The sequence below is a fragment of the Pithys albifrons genome, chromosome 32 (assembly GCF_047495875.1).
Source record: "Pithys albifrons albifrons isolate INPA30051 chromosome 32, PitAlb_v1, whole genome shotgun sequence".
Taxonomy (NCBI): Eukaryota; Metazoa; Chordata; class Aves; order Passeriformes; family Thamnophilidae; genus Pithys; species Pithys albifrons.
Window position 1 is genome coordinate 1,312,501 of NC_092489.1, and position 18,348 is coordinate 1,330,848.

At 50.8% G+C, this 18,348-nt stretch overlaps 2 protein-coding genes across 2 annotated transcripts in view; one reads left to right on the forward strand and one right to left on the reverse strand.

The window, feature by feature from the left end:
* The window catches only part of LOC139684145 (uncharacterized), a 1,342,464-nt gene that overhangs the window by 953,434 nt on the left and 370,682 nt on the right, over positions 1-18,348 (reverse strand). The window contains 1 exon segment of the mRNA XM_071579746.1: positions 9,225-9,905. Coding sequence (XP_071435847.1) covers positions 9,225-9,905 — 681 coding nt within the window.
* LOC139684146 (uncharacterized) overlaps positions 1-18,348 on the forward strand; it is an 800,710-nt gene that overhangs the window by 313,729 nt on the left and 468,633 nt on the right.

Genomic DNA, 18,348 nt, shown 5'->3' on the forward strand with positions numbered 1-18,348 from the left:
TTTCCTTTCCTTTCCTTTCCTTTCCTTTCCTTTCCTTTCCTTTCTTTTCCTTTTCCCCTCTCTTTCCCCTCTGGACTCTCCATTTCATTCCCAGACCCTTTGGAATCTTCACTGGATTCCGATAGACCTGCCACGAGCAGAGTCTGAATCCCATAAAATTCCAGGGAAATCTCGGATTTTTCCTTCTTTTCCTTCTTTTCTTCCTTTATTTTCCCTCCTCTGAATTTTTCACTTTTTTGGATCCCCCTGGAAAACAATTCCAAAATCAAAACTACGTTGGAAAATTCCTGGGGTTTTGCCCATTTTCCTCTCTCACCTTTCCAGGGATTTTTCCTTCTTTTTCATCATTTTCTTCCCAAAATTCCGGATTTTTCCACCTTTTCTTCCCCCTTTTTTCCCACTTTTTCCTTCTTTTTTCCCCTCTGTTTTTCCACCTTTTTCTCCCCTTTAATTTCTATTTTTTCCTATTTCTTCTCCTCATTTTCCACATTTTTTCCCTCCTAATTTTCCACCTTTTCCTTCTTTTCCTTCTCATTTTTTCGATTTTTTTCCTCTTTTTTTTTCCCCACTTTTCCTACATTTTTTCCCCTCCATATTTCCCACCTTTTCCTTCATTTCCTTCTCCTTTTCCCATTTTCCCACCATTTTTTCTCTTTCCATTTGGGGATTTTTTGGCCTCTGGTTTTGCCTCTGAGGAAAGAAAACCCACAAAATTCCCTTTTACCCCCATTTTTTGGTTTTCTCCCCTTTTTCCCTTTTTTCCTTTTTTCCCCATTTTTCTCATTTTCCTCTTTTTTTCATTTTTCCCATTTTTTCTCATTTTTTCATTTTTCCATTTTTTCCCATGTCCCCCCTTTTTTATTTTCCCCATTTTTCTCATTTTATCCCTTTATGCGATTTATCAATTTTTTCTCTTTTTCTAATTTTTTTTCAGTGTCCCTCCCTTTGTTACTTTTCCCATTTTTTCCATTTTTCCCATTTAACACATTTTTCTTATTTTTCCACATTTTTCGTATTTCTCCCATTTTTTTCCTATTTTCCCTTTTTAATTTTTTCCCTTTTTTCCGTTTTTTCCAATTTTCCCCTTTCCCCCCATTGTTCCATTTTTTCACATTTCTCCCTTTTTTCCTTTTTCCCATTTTTTCTATTTTTCACCATTTCCCATTTTTTTCCCATTTTCCCCTTTTTTCTCCTTTTCCCATTTTTCCTTTTCTCCCATTTTACCTCTTTTCCCCTTCCCCCCCGCACCCCAAATTTCCACATTTTTTCCCCAAATTTTCTCCATTTCCCCCAATTTTTCATTTTCCCAAAATTGTCTCCATTTCCCCCCAATTTTTCCTATTTTTTTCTCCTTATTTTTCCACCCAATTTTTAGGGTTGGATCCAATTGGATTTTCCCCAAGATTTTCCCCACTTCTCCCGAATTTTCCAACAAAAATTTTCCCATTTTTAATCCCAATTTTGTCCATTTCCCCCTGATTTTTCCCGTTTGTTTCCCCAATTTTTCTCCGATTTTCCCTAAATTTTCCCCATTTTTTCCCAATTTTCCCTCAAATTTTCTCCATTTTTCCTAACTTTTCCCTAAAATTTTCTCCATTTCCCAAAAATTGTTCCAGTTTCTCCTTCATTTTTTTCAATTTTTACCCCAATTTTCCCCCAAATTTTCCCCAATTTTTCCCCAATTTTTTTCCCCAATTTCCCCCCAAGAGAATAAACATGGAATACAGAGCATAATACAAAATGATGAACAGACCCATTAATTCCACATTAAATGCTTTCCCAACAAGGGCTTCAAGCTAAACAAGCCACCCAAAGCTTTTTCAGCACATTAATTCCTTTATCTATTGATTTAGAAGGATCACTGTTTCTTTCCCAATTCATTCTTACGCACCTTTATTTAAGATAACCTTAAAAAATCTTTATTAAAATGACTGATAAATTAATAACCTTAATCACACAAATAGCTCTAATTATTTTTTAAGGTTTCTGTTTTCTTTCACCTTTAATTTTAATTTAAGTATTTCTGCAAATGAATAACTTTGTGCTCTTGTCTGTGGGTCCCTGTGCATAGATGGGGGAGTTGTGGCTCTGTCAGTGGGGTAAGTGCATTCAGGAGTCACATCCATACATGATTCCTGTACTCACACACATCCATCCAGGCCAGCCCCCATTCATGCAATCACTCAAAACAGCCTTAGGAATTTACTTGCTGTGCCTTATAATTATGAAATGAGAAATTGTGCTTGTCTTCACCTCACACTTTTCCTTGTTTCTTGAGTTGCTGCTTTGATAAGAATATAATTTTCTAAAACGTGGACATATCTCTCCTTCATGTTCCGTTTAATGTTCAAAAATTCTTTCACACACATACAAGCAAATACTGCCCCTTTTTTCTTGTTCTTGCATGGCAAATAAGAGAGGTATCATTGGATATTTGCTGGGTGTGGATCCATAAAAATACAGGGCATGATTATTTGAACACTCAGCAAAAGTTATTACATCTGTAAAACTTTCATTGTATTGGTTCCTGTCATGGATATCAATAATTTAGAGAAAGGTTAGTAAGGCTACCTTTGAATTTGCTTGCTTGGTTGGATTATCATTACTTGGTCAAACAAAAGCTTAAAACAATTGCTAGTACTGAATGCTAAAGATTAACAAATTCTATAAAAATAGTGTCATTTCTGTACTTGACAACTTAAATATGTGTTTTACCAATTGTGTGAAGGTTCCATTAATGATCTCCAGTAAGAGAACTGTTGATCATTTTAAAATTCTGATTTTATCCATTATTTACATCTCACTCCAATGTAACTTGCAAGTGCTGCAGCTTTGAGGAAAACAGGCCGAGAAGGGAGAGAGTGAGGAGAGAGCTTTGTGTGACCCTTCCCAGCCAAGTCACCTCAGCTGCCACTGCAGGAGTCTCACCACTTCCCAACACCACAACTCCAGTGTTGGCTTCTCCTTGAGCCATTAGAGTACAGTAAATTATAGAGAAACTCATTGAAACACGGATAGTTAATGCAGGTAGGAGTAAAAGGAACGAACAACACACTCATTCATACCATGTGTGCTGGTTTAAAGGTGAACCAGCAGGGGAAATGAAATCACCACGAGAGAGATTATAAGTCAGAGCTAAAATTTAATAATAATATTACAATAACAACACTGACACACAAGGGAAATTGTTTTCAACTCACAAAACCCCAGCAGTATAACCCAGTGTCCTGGGGCACAAACCCAAGGGGGTTTGTTTGCCCTTGTGCTGAGACCCCTGTGGTTCCCCCAAGTCCAGAGCAAAAGGAAAAGAAAAACCTGTTGGTGCAGGCGAGGGCTGTGGTCTGGGCGAGAGCGGGGATCTCCTCCTGTCAAGGTCCTGCTGCTGCTCTGGATCCGACGAGAAGTACCCAAGGTCTTCTTACCCACCACTTATGTACCCTCAGGGAGCTCTCAGTCCCTCCCCCTGGGCGGGGACTCACACAATGGGTGATTAACTCTGGGAGCCAGGGGGTGTTGAGCTGTTGATGGCCCATTAGCAGCTCCGCCCCCCTCAGGCTGGGTGTGAAGTGATAATGACTCCCTGGGCAGCTGCTGCTAATGGTCCATTGTCCTTGGGGAATGAATAGAGGGGGTAGAATACACAGCTTTGATCACCCCCACACAGGGTTAGCACACAGGGTTAGCTGGTCCCTCCTGCTGAACTAGGACACCATGAAGGGAATTGTTAACAGGGAAAACACTAATAAGCTTAGGAACAAAGGTATTAAACAGAATTTCAACTTTTTAACAATTATTGCTATTTGCAGTAGGTGTTCAAATGGTTAGAAAAAGCTTTAAAAACATCAGAGGTTTGGAAAGCAACTTGAAATTTAGACAGTACTTTTCATCTGACGGATAATTTGCACATCAAAAATTATACTGGTTTAGATATTTAAGACCTTTTTTAGATACAAAAACATTGGCTTTAAGAACAATAATGATACTTTACAAAAGTGCAGACTTGTGTGTTTCTATGCCATAACTTTACAGAATAAAATGAAATCATGAATTTATTTGATAAATAACTGGAATATTAAACCTACAGCACGACACTGTCTTAGAGCGTGACTGCTACAAAATATCTTAGAAACTGAGATACAGAAAGGTGACATGTTTGCAGCTTGTTGAAAGCTTTTATCTTAAAGGCATTATTGTTTCCCTTCTCTTAATAGGAGTAAGCCTTATATTCAATTTTAATACTATTTGGAAAAGGCACAGAAGTTTGGTTTGGCATGAAACAGCTTCCACTATTCCTTTTACTAGAAAGGGTTATGATATTTTGTTACATCGTGATAAAGGTGAAGACATAGTTAACTAAATATGAGTTAAATCAATATCCATAATAAGGTATTACCAGTTGTTAACCCGACAGCATTGCTATTGATCAGAATCTGTGGCTGTCCCAGTTCGGCATCTCTGGCCGCTCCTGCCAATGGGTTTCTGTGCCTGTCGGCTGTGCCGGGCTGGGCCGGGCCGTTCCTGCAGCTTCTGGCGGTGCTGCGCTGGGTGCTGGGGCTGCGGCGGCAGCGCTGGGGGGGCTGTCCGTGCTGCTGTGGGAGCCATCTCCGCCTCTGCGCTCTGGCGGCTGCTCGGAGCTCTCCTGGCCGGGCCGGGGCTCAGCGGGCAGGGGCAGCGGGGCGCTCTCCCGCCGGGTATCGGATCTGACACCGGCACCGGCACGGGCTCTGACACCGACATCTCCACTGGCACAGGCTCTGGCACCAGCACCGGCACTGGCTCTGGCACCGTCACGGGCTCTGGCACCGGCCCCGGGGCTGGCGGCGGCGGCCCCGCCCGCAGCATCCTCCGCTCTGCTCTGCGCCGGGCTCGGCGCTGCCTCTGCCTGGCTCGGCCTCTCTCCGCCCCCATCCCACCCATTGGCATCTGTGCCCCAGGCGGGAAGGGCTGCAGGGGGGTCCGGCAAGAGCAGGGCAGGGGCTGCTGCTCTTTGGGCCTTTCTCTGCCCCGGGCAGGAACGCTGCGTGTGACAGCGGCACGGGGGGGTGCAGCTGCTTCTCCTGCTGCATCCTTTGCTGGGCAGCTGCAATCACTGGCAGCAGCACATTCAGAGGGCAGCTGTGCCCACAGCAGGGAGTGTTGGAAAGGAGAGTCCTTTAGTTGGAGCTCATGCTGTTCAAGCAGCACCTCATCATCCAGAGCACGTTCCTCTGCTCCACAGACAGCTTAGATCTCATCTCCATAATGTTTCTCCCCAACACCATACAGTGCATTGTTAAAAGACTTCCAGGGATTTACCTTAAAAAAAAAAAACTAAACTAAAAAACTAAAAAAAACCCAAAGGAATAAAAAAAGAAAAACAAAGCACAAAGCGGGAGAGCCTCCAGTTCTTGTAACTATTTCAGCTGTGGCCCATCAAACAGGTTTTGGCCATAAGCAGTTTCAGGGCACTGGCTTCAAAAACACGTTTTTATTTTCATGGGGTACTGGTCTCTTTTAGCTGCGCTCTGTCTCTTTCAGCTATTTCAGGGCTCTGGCTTCACAAGCTGGCTTAGACACTGATCATGTTACTGAATCATTTTGTTTCAGAGCTGTTTAGAAATAATTCAGTCATGTTTATTTCCCCTTTGAGATTCTTCCAATTTCCAGAGTTGATCACCTTCTGTCCAGCAGACAGGCACCAATCATGCCTTTTTCCCAAGATGAACTGCTGCCCATCACCAGGACAGGGACTTCATGTCATTCCTGTCTCTCCTGCCCTGTCGGGGTTACCAAGGCAAGTCCCTAAATATGGGGGATCTTTCCCAAGGCTCCACGTTTGGGCTCCATTTGTCATGATGGATCTGAGTCTCCACAGGAATGAACCACAAGGTCAATCAGAAGCTCAAACAAAGCAAAGCTGTTTATTGAAATCTCATGTTACAATATATGGACTCAGGGACTGGTGTTCAAGGCAGGGGCAGGGGAACTGGTGACCTCTGAGACATGGGGGAGGCATGGGGGGATGGCTCAGGGCTTTCGACCTCCTTGCAGATGGAAAAGAGACCCAGCAGTTATGGGGGGTTTGGGAGGGTGAGAGCAGACAGAGGAATACACACATGGAAACACAACCAGTCTGTGGTGTTCTGGTGCCTGGGCCTGCCAGTGGCAGAAGATCAGTTGTCCTTTGCTTCTCTCCAAGGGTTCCTGTTCAGGAAATTTAACTTCACATCTGCCAGCCTTAAAACTCCCTTTCCTACAATCGGTCCCTTGTGGAGTCACCGGGAGCAGCTGCATCTGCCTCCTCCTGTGCAGCCTCTGTCTCTCTGCCCTGCTGGGTACACTCAGGAGCAGCCGCAGCTGCCTCTTCTAAATGGGTGTGTGTCTGTCTGCCTTTGCTGCTGGACACACAGAGGCCCAATTGGGCTCCTCTTGTGGCACCAGGGGCGGCCACTGCCCCTCTGTGCTGCTGACCAGTGCCGGGCAGGGCTGGTGATTCTCTGACTCTCACAAAGTCCCCTCGTTCCTGCCATGTCACAGTGTCCCCTGGGTTCCAGGAGGCCCTGCAGTGTCACAGTGTCCCCTGGGTTCCAGAAGGCCCTGCAATGTCACAGTGTCCCCTGGGTTCCAGCAGGCCCTGCAGTGTCACAATGTCCGCTGGGTTCCAGGAGGCCCTGCAGTGTCACAGTGTCCCCTGGGTTTCAGGAGGCCCTGCAGTGTCACAATGGCCCCTGGGTTTCAGGAGGCCCTGCAGTGTCACAGTGGCCCCTGGGCACCCTCAGGCCCCACATCACACAGCCCTGGCAGTTCCCTCACCTGAAATATTGGGACACTTTGGAGCACCACAACAGAAGGAAGAGATTGAGCCACTGGAGAGTGTCCAAAGGAGGACACCAAGATGGGCAAGGGCCTGCAGGGGCAGCATGTGAGGAGCAGCTGGGGGTACTTGGTGTGTTCAGCTGCACACTGAGGGGACATCTCATTGCAGGTACAACTTTCTTGGCATGGGCATAGAAGGGGCAGGCATTGATCTCTGCTCTGTGGGGACCAGAGACAGCACCCAGGGAATGGCTGCAGTTGTGCCAGGGCAGGCTTAGGTTGGATCTTATAAAGAGGTTGGTCCCCCAGCGAGTGGTGGGCACAGACCAGCCCCCCAGGGCAGTGGGCACAGCCTCAAGGCTGACAGAGATCCAGGAGGGTTTGGATGATGCTCTGGGGCACAGGGTGTGACTCTTGGGGATGGGCCTGTGCAGGGCTGAGGGTTGGACTCCATGATCCTTGGGGGTCCCTTCCCACTCAGCACATTCTGGGGTTCTGTGACACCGGCTGGGCTGGTCCCAGTGCATGAAGAAGCCCTGTCACCCCAGAAATACTCTGGGTGGCCATGGTGTGAGTTGTGTGGGGAGGGGTCCCAGCCCCACCCCAGCAGCCTTCCAGGAAGGGGGGACACCCTCCTGCAGGTGGGATGTCCACCAAAACTGGATTCCCCACAAGTCACTTGTAACACTTCAGAATTGGGGATTATAATCCCCCTCAGCCACCAGTGGTGCCAGAGGGGTAACTGCAACCCCCAGAATAAGGGGGGGGACTCCCAAGAGCCTCTAAAAATGGTTTAAAACAGCAGAAAGAACTCCCAAATGGGGCTATCTCAGCATCCACCAAAATGTGAGGGGTTCACTCCAGCCACTGAAAATTAGGAGAGGGACCCCCAAAAGATGGTTATAGCCTCCAAAATTCATGCAAAGCAGCAGGATCCCCTCAAAAAGAGATCCCTGTGTCCCTCCCTGTGGGGCCCAACTCCAAGGCCTGATGTCACATGTCCCCCACAGTCCCTCACAGTACGCCCGTCAGGACAAGAGCACACCCCAGAAGCTCCCTCATTTTTCCCACACACCCCATCTCTTGTCTCCCAATCCCCAACCCATCCCCCTCCAAGTCCCATCCCAACCCTCCCAATTTGCATCCAAGCCCTCCCAATTTTATCCCATCCTCCCTGGGTTTGTAGCACCCCTTCTCCTGCTGCTGACTCCCCCTAAGTGGGTTCAAGTTGCATTAAACCATTTTGGGATGGGATTGAGTCATTTCAAGTTGGCATGGAGCCATTTTGGGGTGGGATTGAGGTGTTATGAGCTGACAGATCAATCCCTCTCAGATATTGGACTGCAAAATGATGGAGAAATGTCAGTAGGTCTGGACACCTGCAATTTTGGGGAAAACTCTCCCAAATCCCCACAGAACCGTTAAATCTTCCTGAATATCCCTTTAAACCATAAATTTCTTCCCCAATTCCCAGGAGAATGATGGAAATTTAGATGTCTCTGTTCAAATTCTTTATTTTAATCCTTATATCAGGTGATTTTATAGGGATGAAGATAGATAAAACATAATTAAAAAAAAACAAAAAAATGAATCCTGTGAATGTGCATAGGGTTGGGTTGGGTGGCCCACAGAAAGGGAGAACCACAGAGAATTGGAATTATGGAATTATTGAGTTTAGAAAAGTTCTGAAACACCATTCAGGATTCCTTCCGGCCACAAGATAAACTCAGGGTATGGAGCAGGGGAGATTTTTAGGGTAAAAAGTCAGCAACCCCCCCTTCCCAATGAATTTCCCACTTCAGTCTGTGTCCCCATATGTGATGGTTTTGACGTGGCAAAATACCAAGTAATCATTTCAGAGGAAAAGTCTCCTCTTCTGTCCCCCAAAAACCAAAACACAGGACATAGTTCAGCAGAACAAGGTATATTAAACAGAAAATAAAATAGAAACCAAATCAAATACAAACTACAGACTAAGAATAAAAGGTAGCAAGAACACACAGGAAGTAAATTTCAACTTCCCCAGTATCTTGGTCTCCCCTCAGGAGCTCTGCAATGCCAAAAAACTCCTTGCTCCTCCGGCAAGAAGAAGAAGGAAAATCCCTCCTCCCTCTCTTCTTCTGTCTGAGATGATGTCAGAATATGGGATGCAATAGACTTGGCCAGTAGGAGTCAGCTGGGCTGACCCAACTCCAGTCAGCTGATTGTCCAAGGCCTTGCTCTAAAAACTACAGCCTTAATCTGGGCCTAACTAAACCCATGACACCATGGATGTTCCTCCCCCTGTGTTAATTCAAGTGCCCACAGAGATCCAGGAGGATGTGGAGACCACCAGCCAGGGGTCTTCCAAATGTGGGTCACAAGGAATGTGGGTGATAGAGATGGAGCAGCAGATGAAGCTTTTCCCACAGTCGGGGCACTCCTGGGACTTCCCTCATTGGTGGGTCCGTTGGTGTCTGGTCAAGTGAGAGCTCTGGGTGAATCTCTTCCCACACTCGTCACAGTCATAAGGCCTCTCCCCGGTGTGGCTACGCCGGTGGGTGATGAGGTCGGATTTATGGTTGAATCTCTTCCCGCAGTCGGTGCAGCAGAAGGGCCTCTCGTCCTTGTGTGTGCGCTGATGTTTGAGGAGAATTGAGCTGGTCTGAAACCTCTTCCCACACTCGGAACACTCAAAGGGCCTTTCCCCAGTGTGGGTCATCTGGTGAACGATGAGCTCAGAGTTACGAATGAAGCTCTTCCCACAGTCCCAACATTTGTGAGGCCTCTCCCCGGTGTGGAGCCTCATGTGGGTGACGAGGTTGGAGCTCTGGCTGAATCTCTTCCCGCAGTCGGTGCAGCAGAAGGGCCTCTCCCCTGTGTGTGTACGCTGATGTACGAGGAGATTGGAGATGGTCCGACACCTCTTCCCACACTTGGAACACTCGTAGGGACGTTCCCCAGTGTGGATCATCTGGTGGCTGATCAGGTGGGAGCTAAGACTGAAGCCCTTCCCACATTCCCTACAGATGTAGGGCCATTCCCCAGTGTGGATGTGCTGGTGGCGAATCAGGTGGGAGCTCTGGCTGAAACCCTTCCCACATTCCAAGCACTTGTAGCGCTTCTCCCTGCTCTGAAGCTGCTGCTGCACTCCGAGGTCAGAGCTCTGGTTGAAGCTCTTGCCATCTTTCCCACCCTGGGTGGCTCTATCCTGATCCGAGGACCCAAAACTCAGTTGAGAGCTTCTCCTCCTGCGGGATCTCCGTGTCTTTTTCTCCTCGGTGTCTTCCTGCTCTGTGGAGCTGTTCAAAGTTGCTTCTGCCACCAGGTTCTGCTGGGGGGATTTGTCCTCCGTGCTCAGCTCAGCGCCTGGGGCAGGAAGGAACAAGGACACTCAGGGCATTTGCCTCCGGCACACAGGGAAGGCCAAGGACATCCCCCCAAACCCGACCCCGGCAGGACGGCATCGGCAGCAGGGTTGTCCTGCAGCCGGGGCCATGCTGGGCTGGAAGATGCAGCACAAGAGAGGGGCAAAGGGGCACTGACTTCCTCCTCACCTGCCTGGGGGCCCCGGGGCATCTTCCCCTTCCTCGCCGCCTCCTCTGCCATTCCAACACACCTTCAGAAGGATAAATCCTGGTTTTGGGGGAAAACAAGCTGTGAGTGCCTTGGGTTGGGTTGCCCAAGTCCCTCTCTAAAAGTCACTCGGCATCTTGTGTCCATAAAAACCTCCAAAACACCAAGATTTAGCTCAAGAAAACCCTCCCAGGACCATCTCGTCTCTCACCTCTCCCTTTTGGCATTCTGTGTGTCCCCCCTGTCTGGGCTGCTGGGGGTCTCCTGTGTATTAGGGGTCCTCCCTCTCCAGGGTCCCCGCCCTCTCCAGGCTACCAGGGCCCCACAACCCCCTGCCCGGCCATTCCCGGCTTACCAGCCCTCACACCCCCCTTTCTTTGACTCCAGGACCACCCTGCCCTCCTTTTCCCTCTCATCCTGCCTTTCCCAGACATCACAATCCCTTTGCCTTTCCCCTGCCATCTCCTCAACTCCCCTTATTCTGGGCACAGGGACCACCTCCACCCCCCAACCACCTCTCCCCACTCCTAGTCCTACCCTTCCTTACCTTGGGCCCATCCTGATCATCCATTCCAAGGCACTGGGATGTCCCTGCCCCACTTATCCTACACCAACACTCCCCTGCAGTCCTTTTCCAGGCCATCCCACCTCTTCCAGTCCCCACACGCACCTTTGCCTTGACTCTGGGACCCCCAGTGCCCCCACTCCTGCATTTCCCAGATCACAGATCCCTTTTGGAACACTGAGTGATACCTTGAATCCCTCTTTCCTGGCCATTCTGGGTTTTTCTATATCATGACCCACCTTTCCTTAACATCGAGGTCCCCTGTACCCACCTTTCCTGGGCACAGGGGACCTTTGGGCTTCCCATCCCACTTTTCTGAGCAATCACATCCCTTCTCTTGGCTATGGGACCCCCTGAAAACCCCCTTCCCCAGCTCTGGGTCCCCCCTGCACCCCCAGCATTCAGCCCAAAACACCAAGATTCTAACCCTAAATAGGGGCACCAGAGGGGATTTGGGGACCCCGCAGTCCCTCCTCCCCTGACTCTCTGCTTGGGGTGGTGGTTCCCAAGGGCCCCACCTCTCCAGGATGCTGGGTGTCCTGAGGGTGCCCCCTCTCTGGCCTGTCCATTTTGGGATCCAGGGGGGTCCCTGAGCACCCTGAGCAGAGAGTCAGGGCAGAAAGGACCCCTGGGACCCTTGGCATTCCTTGGAGGGATCATGGAGAGGGGAGAATGAAAGAAACTCATTGGGTTCAGATCACAGAGTGGGGGACCTCTGAAATTCCCGGGATCTCCAGCAGGCTGGAAAAGGCAGAACCCCAGAGAGGGGACCCCAAAAAACAAGGCACCCCCAACAACCTGGACAGGGAGGATCCCCAGAACCCCAAGCACAGAGAACACAGGGAGCAAATTTCTGGGAGTGATTTTTTTGGAAGTGAATCTTGGTGCTTTGAATTTCTTTTTCCTTAATCTGCATATTTTGGGGTATTTTTGCCCAGTCTTGATGGTTTGGGGTTTTAGGGGATCTGTGCCAGGTGCCTCCATTTGGAGACTTGGGAAGATCCCAGGATTTTCCAGCATCCAGGGATGCCCCCCAAGCAAAGCCACATTTGGGGGGTGACTCCCTTTGTTTCTCACACTTCTAGGAAAAAAACCCATCAAATTAATCTGATTTTCCTGTTTTTTCAGGCTGTCCACATGTCTCCCTTAGCTTCAGTTCTCTCTGTTTCAACTCTCCCTTGAAGGAGTTTTCGGGGGGTCGGGGACGAGGGTTTATGGGAAGGGTTTGGGAGTATCTGGGCTGGTCTGGAAGCAGTTGGAGGGTTCTGGGTTGTTTGGAAGGTCTGGAAGGGATTTAGAGGGATCCTGGGGTAGTTTTCAGCATCTGAAAGGGAATTTAGGGAGGTCCTGGACTGGTTTGAGAATATCTGGGAGAGGCCAGGGGGGTTCTGGTGTTGTTTGGGGGTCCTGGGGACATTTGGGGTAGTCTGGGAGGGGGTTTGGAGGGAGGGCGATGGAATTTTGGAAGGTCTGGGGGGGAAATTGGGTGGTCTCGGGGTGGTTTGCAGGGTCTGGATGAAAATTTGGAGGGACTCGAGAGGTTCTCTTGGGTGTTTTGGGGGTCTCTGAGATGTTCTCTGCGGTGTTTAGGGGGGTCTGGGGAGTTTTGAGGGACTCTGGGGGAGTCTTGCGGGGTGGGGGGGACTCTGGGGCGTTTTGAGGGGCTCTGGCAGGTCCAGGAGGTGATTTGGGGAACCCTGCGGTTTTAAGTCTGGGGTTTAAGGATCTCACGATGGGTTTGGGGTTTTTTTTGGGGAGTGGGGGAGGATGTGTGATGGACCTGACGGACCCGATGGCAGTCCCGGGATGGGGGAGGGGTTTACCCGGCTTCTCCACCTTCACTCTCACGGCCAACACAGCGCCAGTGGGTCCCAGGGAGGGGTAGGGGGTGAGTGGGTAATGTGGGACCCCCAAGACCAGCCCTGAGTCCCCAAAAGCCCCCCAAACTTGCCGATCTCCCCTCACCTCTCCCCGCAGCCGTCCCGAGTCCCGCCCTCCGTCTCCACCACCTCTAATCTTGTGTTCCTAAATACCTCAAAACACAAAAATTCAGCCCAAACCAACCCTCCCACCAGTTCCTCTTCTCTGAATTCTCCACGGTGGGCTTATTGGGGTCCCCCTGTCTGCACTGCTGGGGGTCCCACTTGTATTGGGGATCCCATCCCACCCTCTCCGGGCTGCCGGGGATCCCGGGAATCCCACGGCTCCTTCCTCTCTCGGCTCTCGCCTTCTCCAGGCTCTTGGGGGTCTCACCTCCCCCCTGCATTGCTGCTCCCCCCTCCTTTCCACACTGCCGGGGCTTTTCCCTCTCCGGGACCCCCGTTTAAGGGGCCCGGGGCTCCCTCCCTCTGTGCTCCCGCTCCCCAGTTCCACCATTCCGGGGCTTCCCCAGCTCCACTATCGCCCCTCTCTGCTCTCCCCACTCCGCGGGTCCCGGGGTTCCCTCCCGGACCACCCGAGGGGCCGAAAAACCGCTCTCGCCCCCCCGCCCCACACCGACCTTCCGACCGAGCGCCCACCACGTGCTGCTTTGTCCTCTCTGTGTCCCCTGTCCCGGCTCCTCCCCCTGCTCTGTCCCTCCTCTCCTGCTGCTTCTCCGCCCCCACAGTCCCGCCCAGTCCAGCTCTTCTCCTCCTCCCCCCAGGCCCAGCGCCAGCCCCTCCAGGCCCCCCTTGCCCCCAGTCCCGCCGCTCCCCGCGGGAGGAGCAGGGATGGAGCTGGGGCAGCTCAGGATGGGGCAGCGCTGGGCTCTTGTCCACTCCCGCCCGCACTCGGCCCCCGCCGCAGCCACCACGGCTGGGACAGCGCGGGGGGGGCCGGCCTCGGCGCCCCCACCTCCCCCCGCCAAAAAATTGCCATTCCGGGGGGCGCTGGGGGCGAGGGGGGGGGGGCGCGGGTCTGTTTGGGGTGGGGAGCGGGGGGCGCTGCGGGTCTGCCTGGCAACTGCAGAGTCATCAGCGCCGCGCGCTCTGATTGGCTGGAAAATGATTCGGGGCCTTCTCTGGCTGATCCCCCTAGCCAGCCCCAGTGACCGGGACTGGGGAGAACTGGAATGCTTTACTGGGAACACTGGGAGCAGCCGGCTGGGGGCAGAGGGACAGCAGGGGAGGGGGTGACACGCGACTCCCGGTGACCCCCTGCCTTTGTGGCACAGGGAGAAGCCCCAGCCCAGGAGGACAAACCCCTGACATGGAGCCCCGACCCCTGGCAGTATCTTGGGGAGCGTCCGGCGGCAGCTCCAGGCAGGGCCAGGGGGGAAGAACCCCCTAAATCCTCCCACAGACCCCCCATGACCTTCACCAAACCTTCTCCCGGTCACACCATCCCACGCAGGGTCATGTGGAACCTCCTTCCAGTCCTTGCCCAGCCCTTCCAGCGCCCCTCAAAGCCCCTCTCAGCCCCACTAGGAACCACCAACCCCCCTCCAACACCCCTCAGATCTCCTGAAGCCTTTTTCCAATTGCCCCCCGCCCTCCCAGGGCCCCTCAAGTCTCCTCAATGTCCTTCCCAACTTTCTCAGACTACCCAGATCTTCTTCCAGTTGGCCATTGGTTCTTTCACATCCCATCTCAGCCCCCACAACCCACTTCCCAGTGACTTGCAGTGCTGCAAATTATACAACTTTCCTAAATATTTAATTAGTGGCAATCGCTGACTGCGTTACTTCTCACAGACTCTCATCAGTTTGGTCTTTAAAGCACCAAAGCTTTGAGTTTCCCTGGACTGGCTCTGATGGGCTGCAGGAAAGAGAAGCCTGAGGTAGCTGAAGATTGGACATCTGGGAACTTAAATTTATGGTCCTTCAAAGACATGTTGGAGCAACCTGAAGATACAGAGGAGACTATCAAAGACATTTCAGCCTGAGAGCTGGAGACTTTGCCTGAGACAGAATGATAAAAGCACCAAAGAATGTTGACCAAAACAGCCAATAAAGAATAGAATACCAATTAATGAAGAGAATTGTATAACTTAGAAGGAAAAACGCAATTTCTTTGTTTGACAAAATGTATAAATATGTGAGAACTCTTGGAAGGGCTTGTATGGAGCTGGAGAGATTCTCTCCCTGTCTCTGCCCAGAATAAAGGAGTGTCTGAGTCACAGACACTCTACGGAGGGGGTTGGGGGGTCTCATTCCTTCCTGATGACTTTGGTGACAATAATTGATGACCCAGGTGGGACAAAGCTGCAGATCCTCCATGGGTTCCAGCACCCCGAGGACTCCAGTGACACCCAAAATATTATTTGAGGAGATCCTCTCAGTCCCAGGATGTGGCCAGTTGAAAGCAAGATCCCTGGAATTTTTTTAAGTCATTTCTCAGTGTGTAAATTCTATCCGGAACCATCATAGAAATGGAGCTTGAGAAGAGAATGTAATGGGGTGTGGTAGTTTTACCTTTAGCTTCAGCCAGGCCTCAATTCATCAGACCCAGAGGATGTGAAACAGATTAGAATGGACAAGCATCACCTGACTTGAGCAACCAAAGAGGTATTTCATATCATCTGACATCATCAGGAAGCATCAAGAAGTATAAAAGAGAGGGAGGTGGAGCTTCTGTCTCTTTTGCTCTTCCCCTTGGGCCTGTGCTCTGCCTGTGCCAAGACAGGGCCTTGCCACCATCCCTGCTCTGTTCTCATAGAATCACAGAATCAGTTGGGTTGGAAGAGACCTCCCAGATCATCAAGTCCAACCCTTAATCCAACCCCAATTTGATTACCAGATCATGGCACTCAGTGCCACACCCAGTCTTACACTAAATACCTCCAGGGTTGGAGAATCCACCCCCTCCCTGGGCAGGCCATTCCAATGCCTGAGCACTCTCTCTGTGAAGAACTTCTTCCTGATATTCAACCTAAAACCTGCCCTGGCAGAGCTTGAGCCCGTGCCCTCTTGTCCTATTGCTGAGTGTCTTGGAAAAGAGACCAATCCCCACCTGTCTACAATCTCCTTTCAGGTACTTTTAGAGCGTGATGAAAACACCTCTGAGCCTCCTCTTCTCCAGGCTAAACACCCCCAGCTCCCTCAGCCTCTCCCCACAGCACTTGTGCTCCAGTCCCTTCTCCAGCCTCCTTGCTCTTCTCTGGACCTGCTCCAGCCTCTCAATATCTTTCCTGAACTCAGGGGCCCGAACTGAACACAACACTCAAGGTGTGGCCTCCCCAAGGCAGAGTCCAGGGGAAGGGTCACTGCCCTGGGCCTGCTGGCCACGCTAGTTTGGATCCAGGCCAGGATCCCCTTGGCCTTCTTGGCCACCTGGGCACACTGTTGGCTCATGTTGAGCTTCCTGTCAATCAGTCCCCCCAGGTCCCTTCCTGCCTGGCTGCTCTCCAGCCACTCTGTGCCCAGCCTGGAGCCCTGCAGGGGTTGGGGTGGCCAAAGGGCAGGACCTGCACTTGGCCTTGTTGAACTTCATCCCATTGGAATCAGCCCATCCCTCAAGTCCATCCAGGTCCCTCTGCAGAGCCCTCCTGCCTTCCAGCAGCTCGACACTCCCTCCCAACTTGGTGTCATCAGCAAATTTGCTGATGATGGACTCAATCCCCTCTCCTAAATCATCAATAAAGATGTTAAACAGGACTGGACCCAACACAGACCCCTGGGGGACACCACTGGTGACCGGTGAACAGCTGGACACAGCCCCGTTCACCAGCACTCTCTGGGCCCGGCCCTCCAGCCAGCTCCTGACCCAGCAGAGGGTACACCTGTCCAGGCCATGGGCTACCAGCTTTTCCAGGAGTATATTATGGGAGACAGTGTCAAAGGCCTTGCTGAAGTCCAGATAGACACATCCACAGCCTTCCCCTCATCCACCTGGTGGGTCACCTGATCATAGAAGGAGATCAGGTTGGTCAGACAGGACCTGCCCCTCCTAAACCCCAGCTGGCTGGGTCTGAGCCCTTGCCCATCCTTTAGGTGCTGTGTGATTGCACTCAGGATGATCTGCTCCATAACCCTGCCAGGCACCGAGGTCAGGCTGACAGGCCTGGAGTTCCCAGGGTCACCCTTGCAGCCCTTTTTGTGGATTGGGGTGACAATGTCCAACTTCCAATCCTCTGGGACCTCCCCAGAGAGCCAGGACTGTTGGGAGATGATGGAGAGTGGCTTGGCAAGCTCTTCCAGGAGCTCCCTCATCACCCCAGGATGGATCCCATCTGGCCCCACAGACTTGTGAGTCTCAGGTGCCTCACTAAGTCACTATTTCCTCCTGGAACACAGCAGGACTATTCAGCTCCCTGTCTCTTTTCTACCAGCTCAGGAGGCCAGTTGTCCTCAGGGCCACCTGTCTTACTGGTGAAAACTGAGGGAAAGTTGGTGTTAAGTACCTCAGCCTTCCTCTCATCTCTGGTAACAATGTTCTCCCCCAAGTCCAAAAAAGAATGGAGGTTTTTCTTATCCCTCATTTTCCTATTAACATATTTATAGAAGCACTTTTTGTCATCCCTAACAGAAGTAGCCAAACTGACTTCAAATTGCACTTTTGTCTCTCATTTTCTTCCTACAGGACCTAACTATGTTCCTAAACTCTTCCTAAATAGCCAGCCCTTTTTTTCCACACTCAGTCAGCTCCCTTTTTATTGCTGATTTCCTTCAGAATCTCCCTGTACAACCAAGCTGGATGTCTTCCCCATGGGCTTCCCTTTCGGCACACTGGGACAGGCTGTTCCTGTGCACTCAAGACTTCCTTCTTGAAGCACATCCATCCCTCCTGTACCCCCTTGTTTTTGAGGGTTGTTTCCCATGGTATGCTTTGGACCGGTCTTCTGACCAGGCTGAAATCTGCCCTCTGGAATTCCAGCAAAGAGGTTTTATTGATGGCCCTCCTCATATCCCTGAGCACTGAAAACTCTTGTTACTTCATGGTCACTGTGCCCAGACAGCCTCTGACCTCTACATCTCCCACCAGCCCCTCTCTATAAACAGCAGGTGTAGAGGGCCCCCACCCCTGGTAGGTTCATTTACCAGCTGAAGCAGGAAATTATCCTCTATACACTCCAGGAATCTCCCAGACTGCCTCTTCTCTGCTGTGTTGAGCTCCCAGCAGATATCTGGCAGGTTCAAGTCACCCACAAGAACAAGGCCTGGAGATTTTGAGACATCTGCCAGCAGCTTGTAGAATAATTCATCCCCTTCATCATCCTGGTTGGGTGGCCTGTAACAGACACCCACAAGGATGTCAGCCCTGTTGGCCTTCCCCCTGATTCTGGCCCACAGACACTCAACCTGGTCACTGCTGACCTCAAGTTCAACAGAGTCAAGAGACTCTCTAACATATAAAGCCACCCCACCACTGGGATATACTGGGAGTGAGTGGAACCATAGTAGGGGTAAAAGGGAGCAACTGGAAGCATGTGGGGGGAAATGGGTTAATATTGGGAGCACTGGAGTCATACTGGGATCATAATGAGACTATCTGGGAGTGACTCGGATCATACCG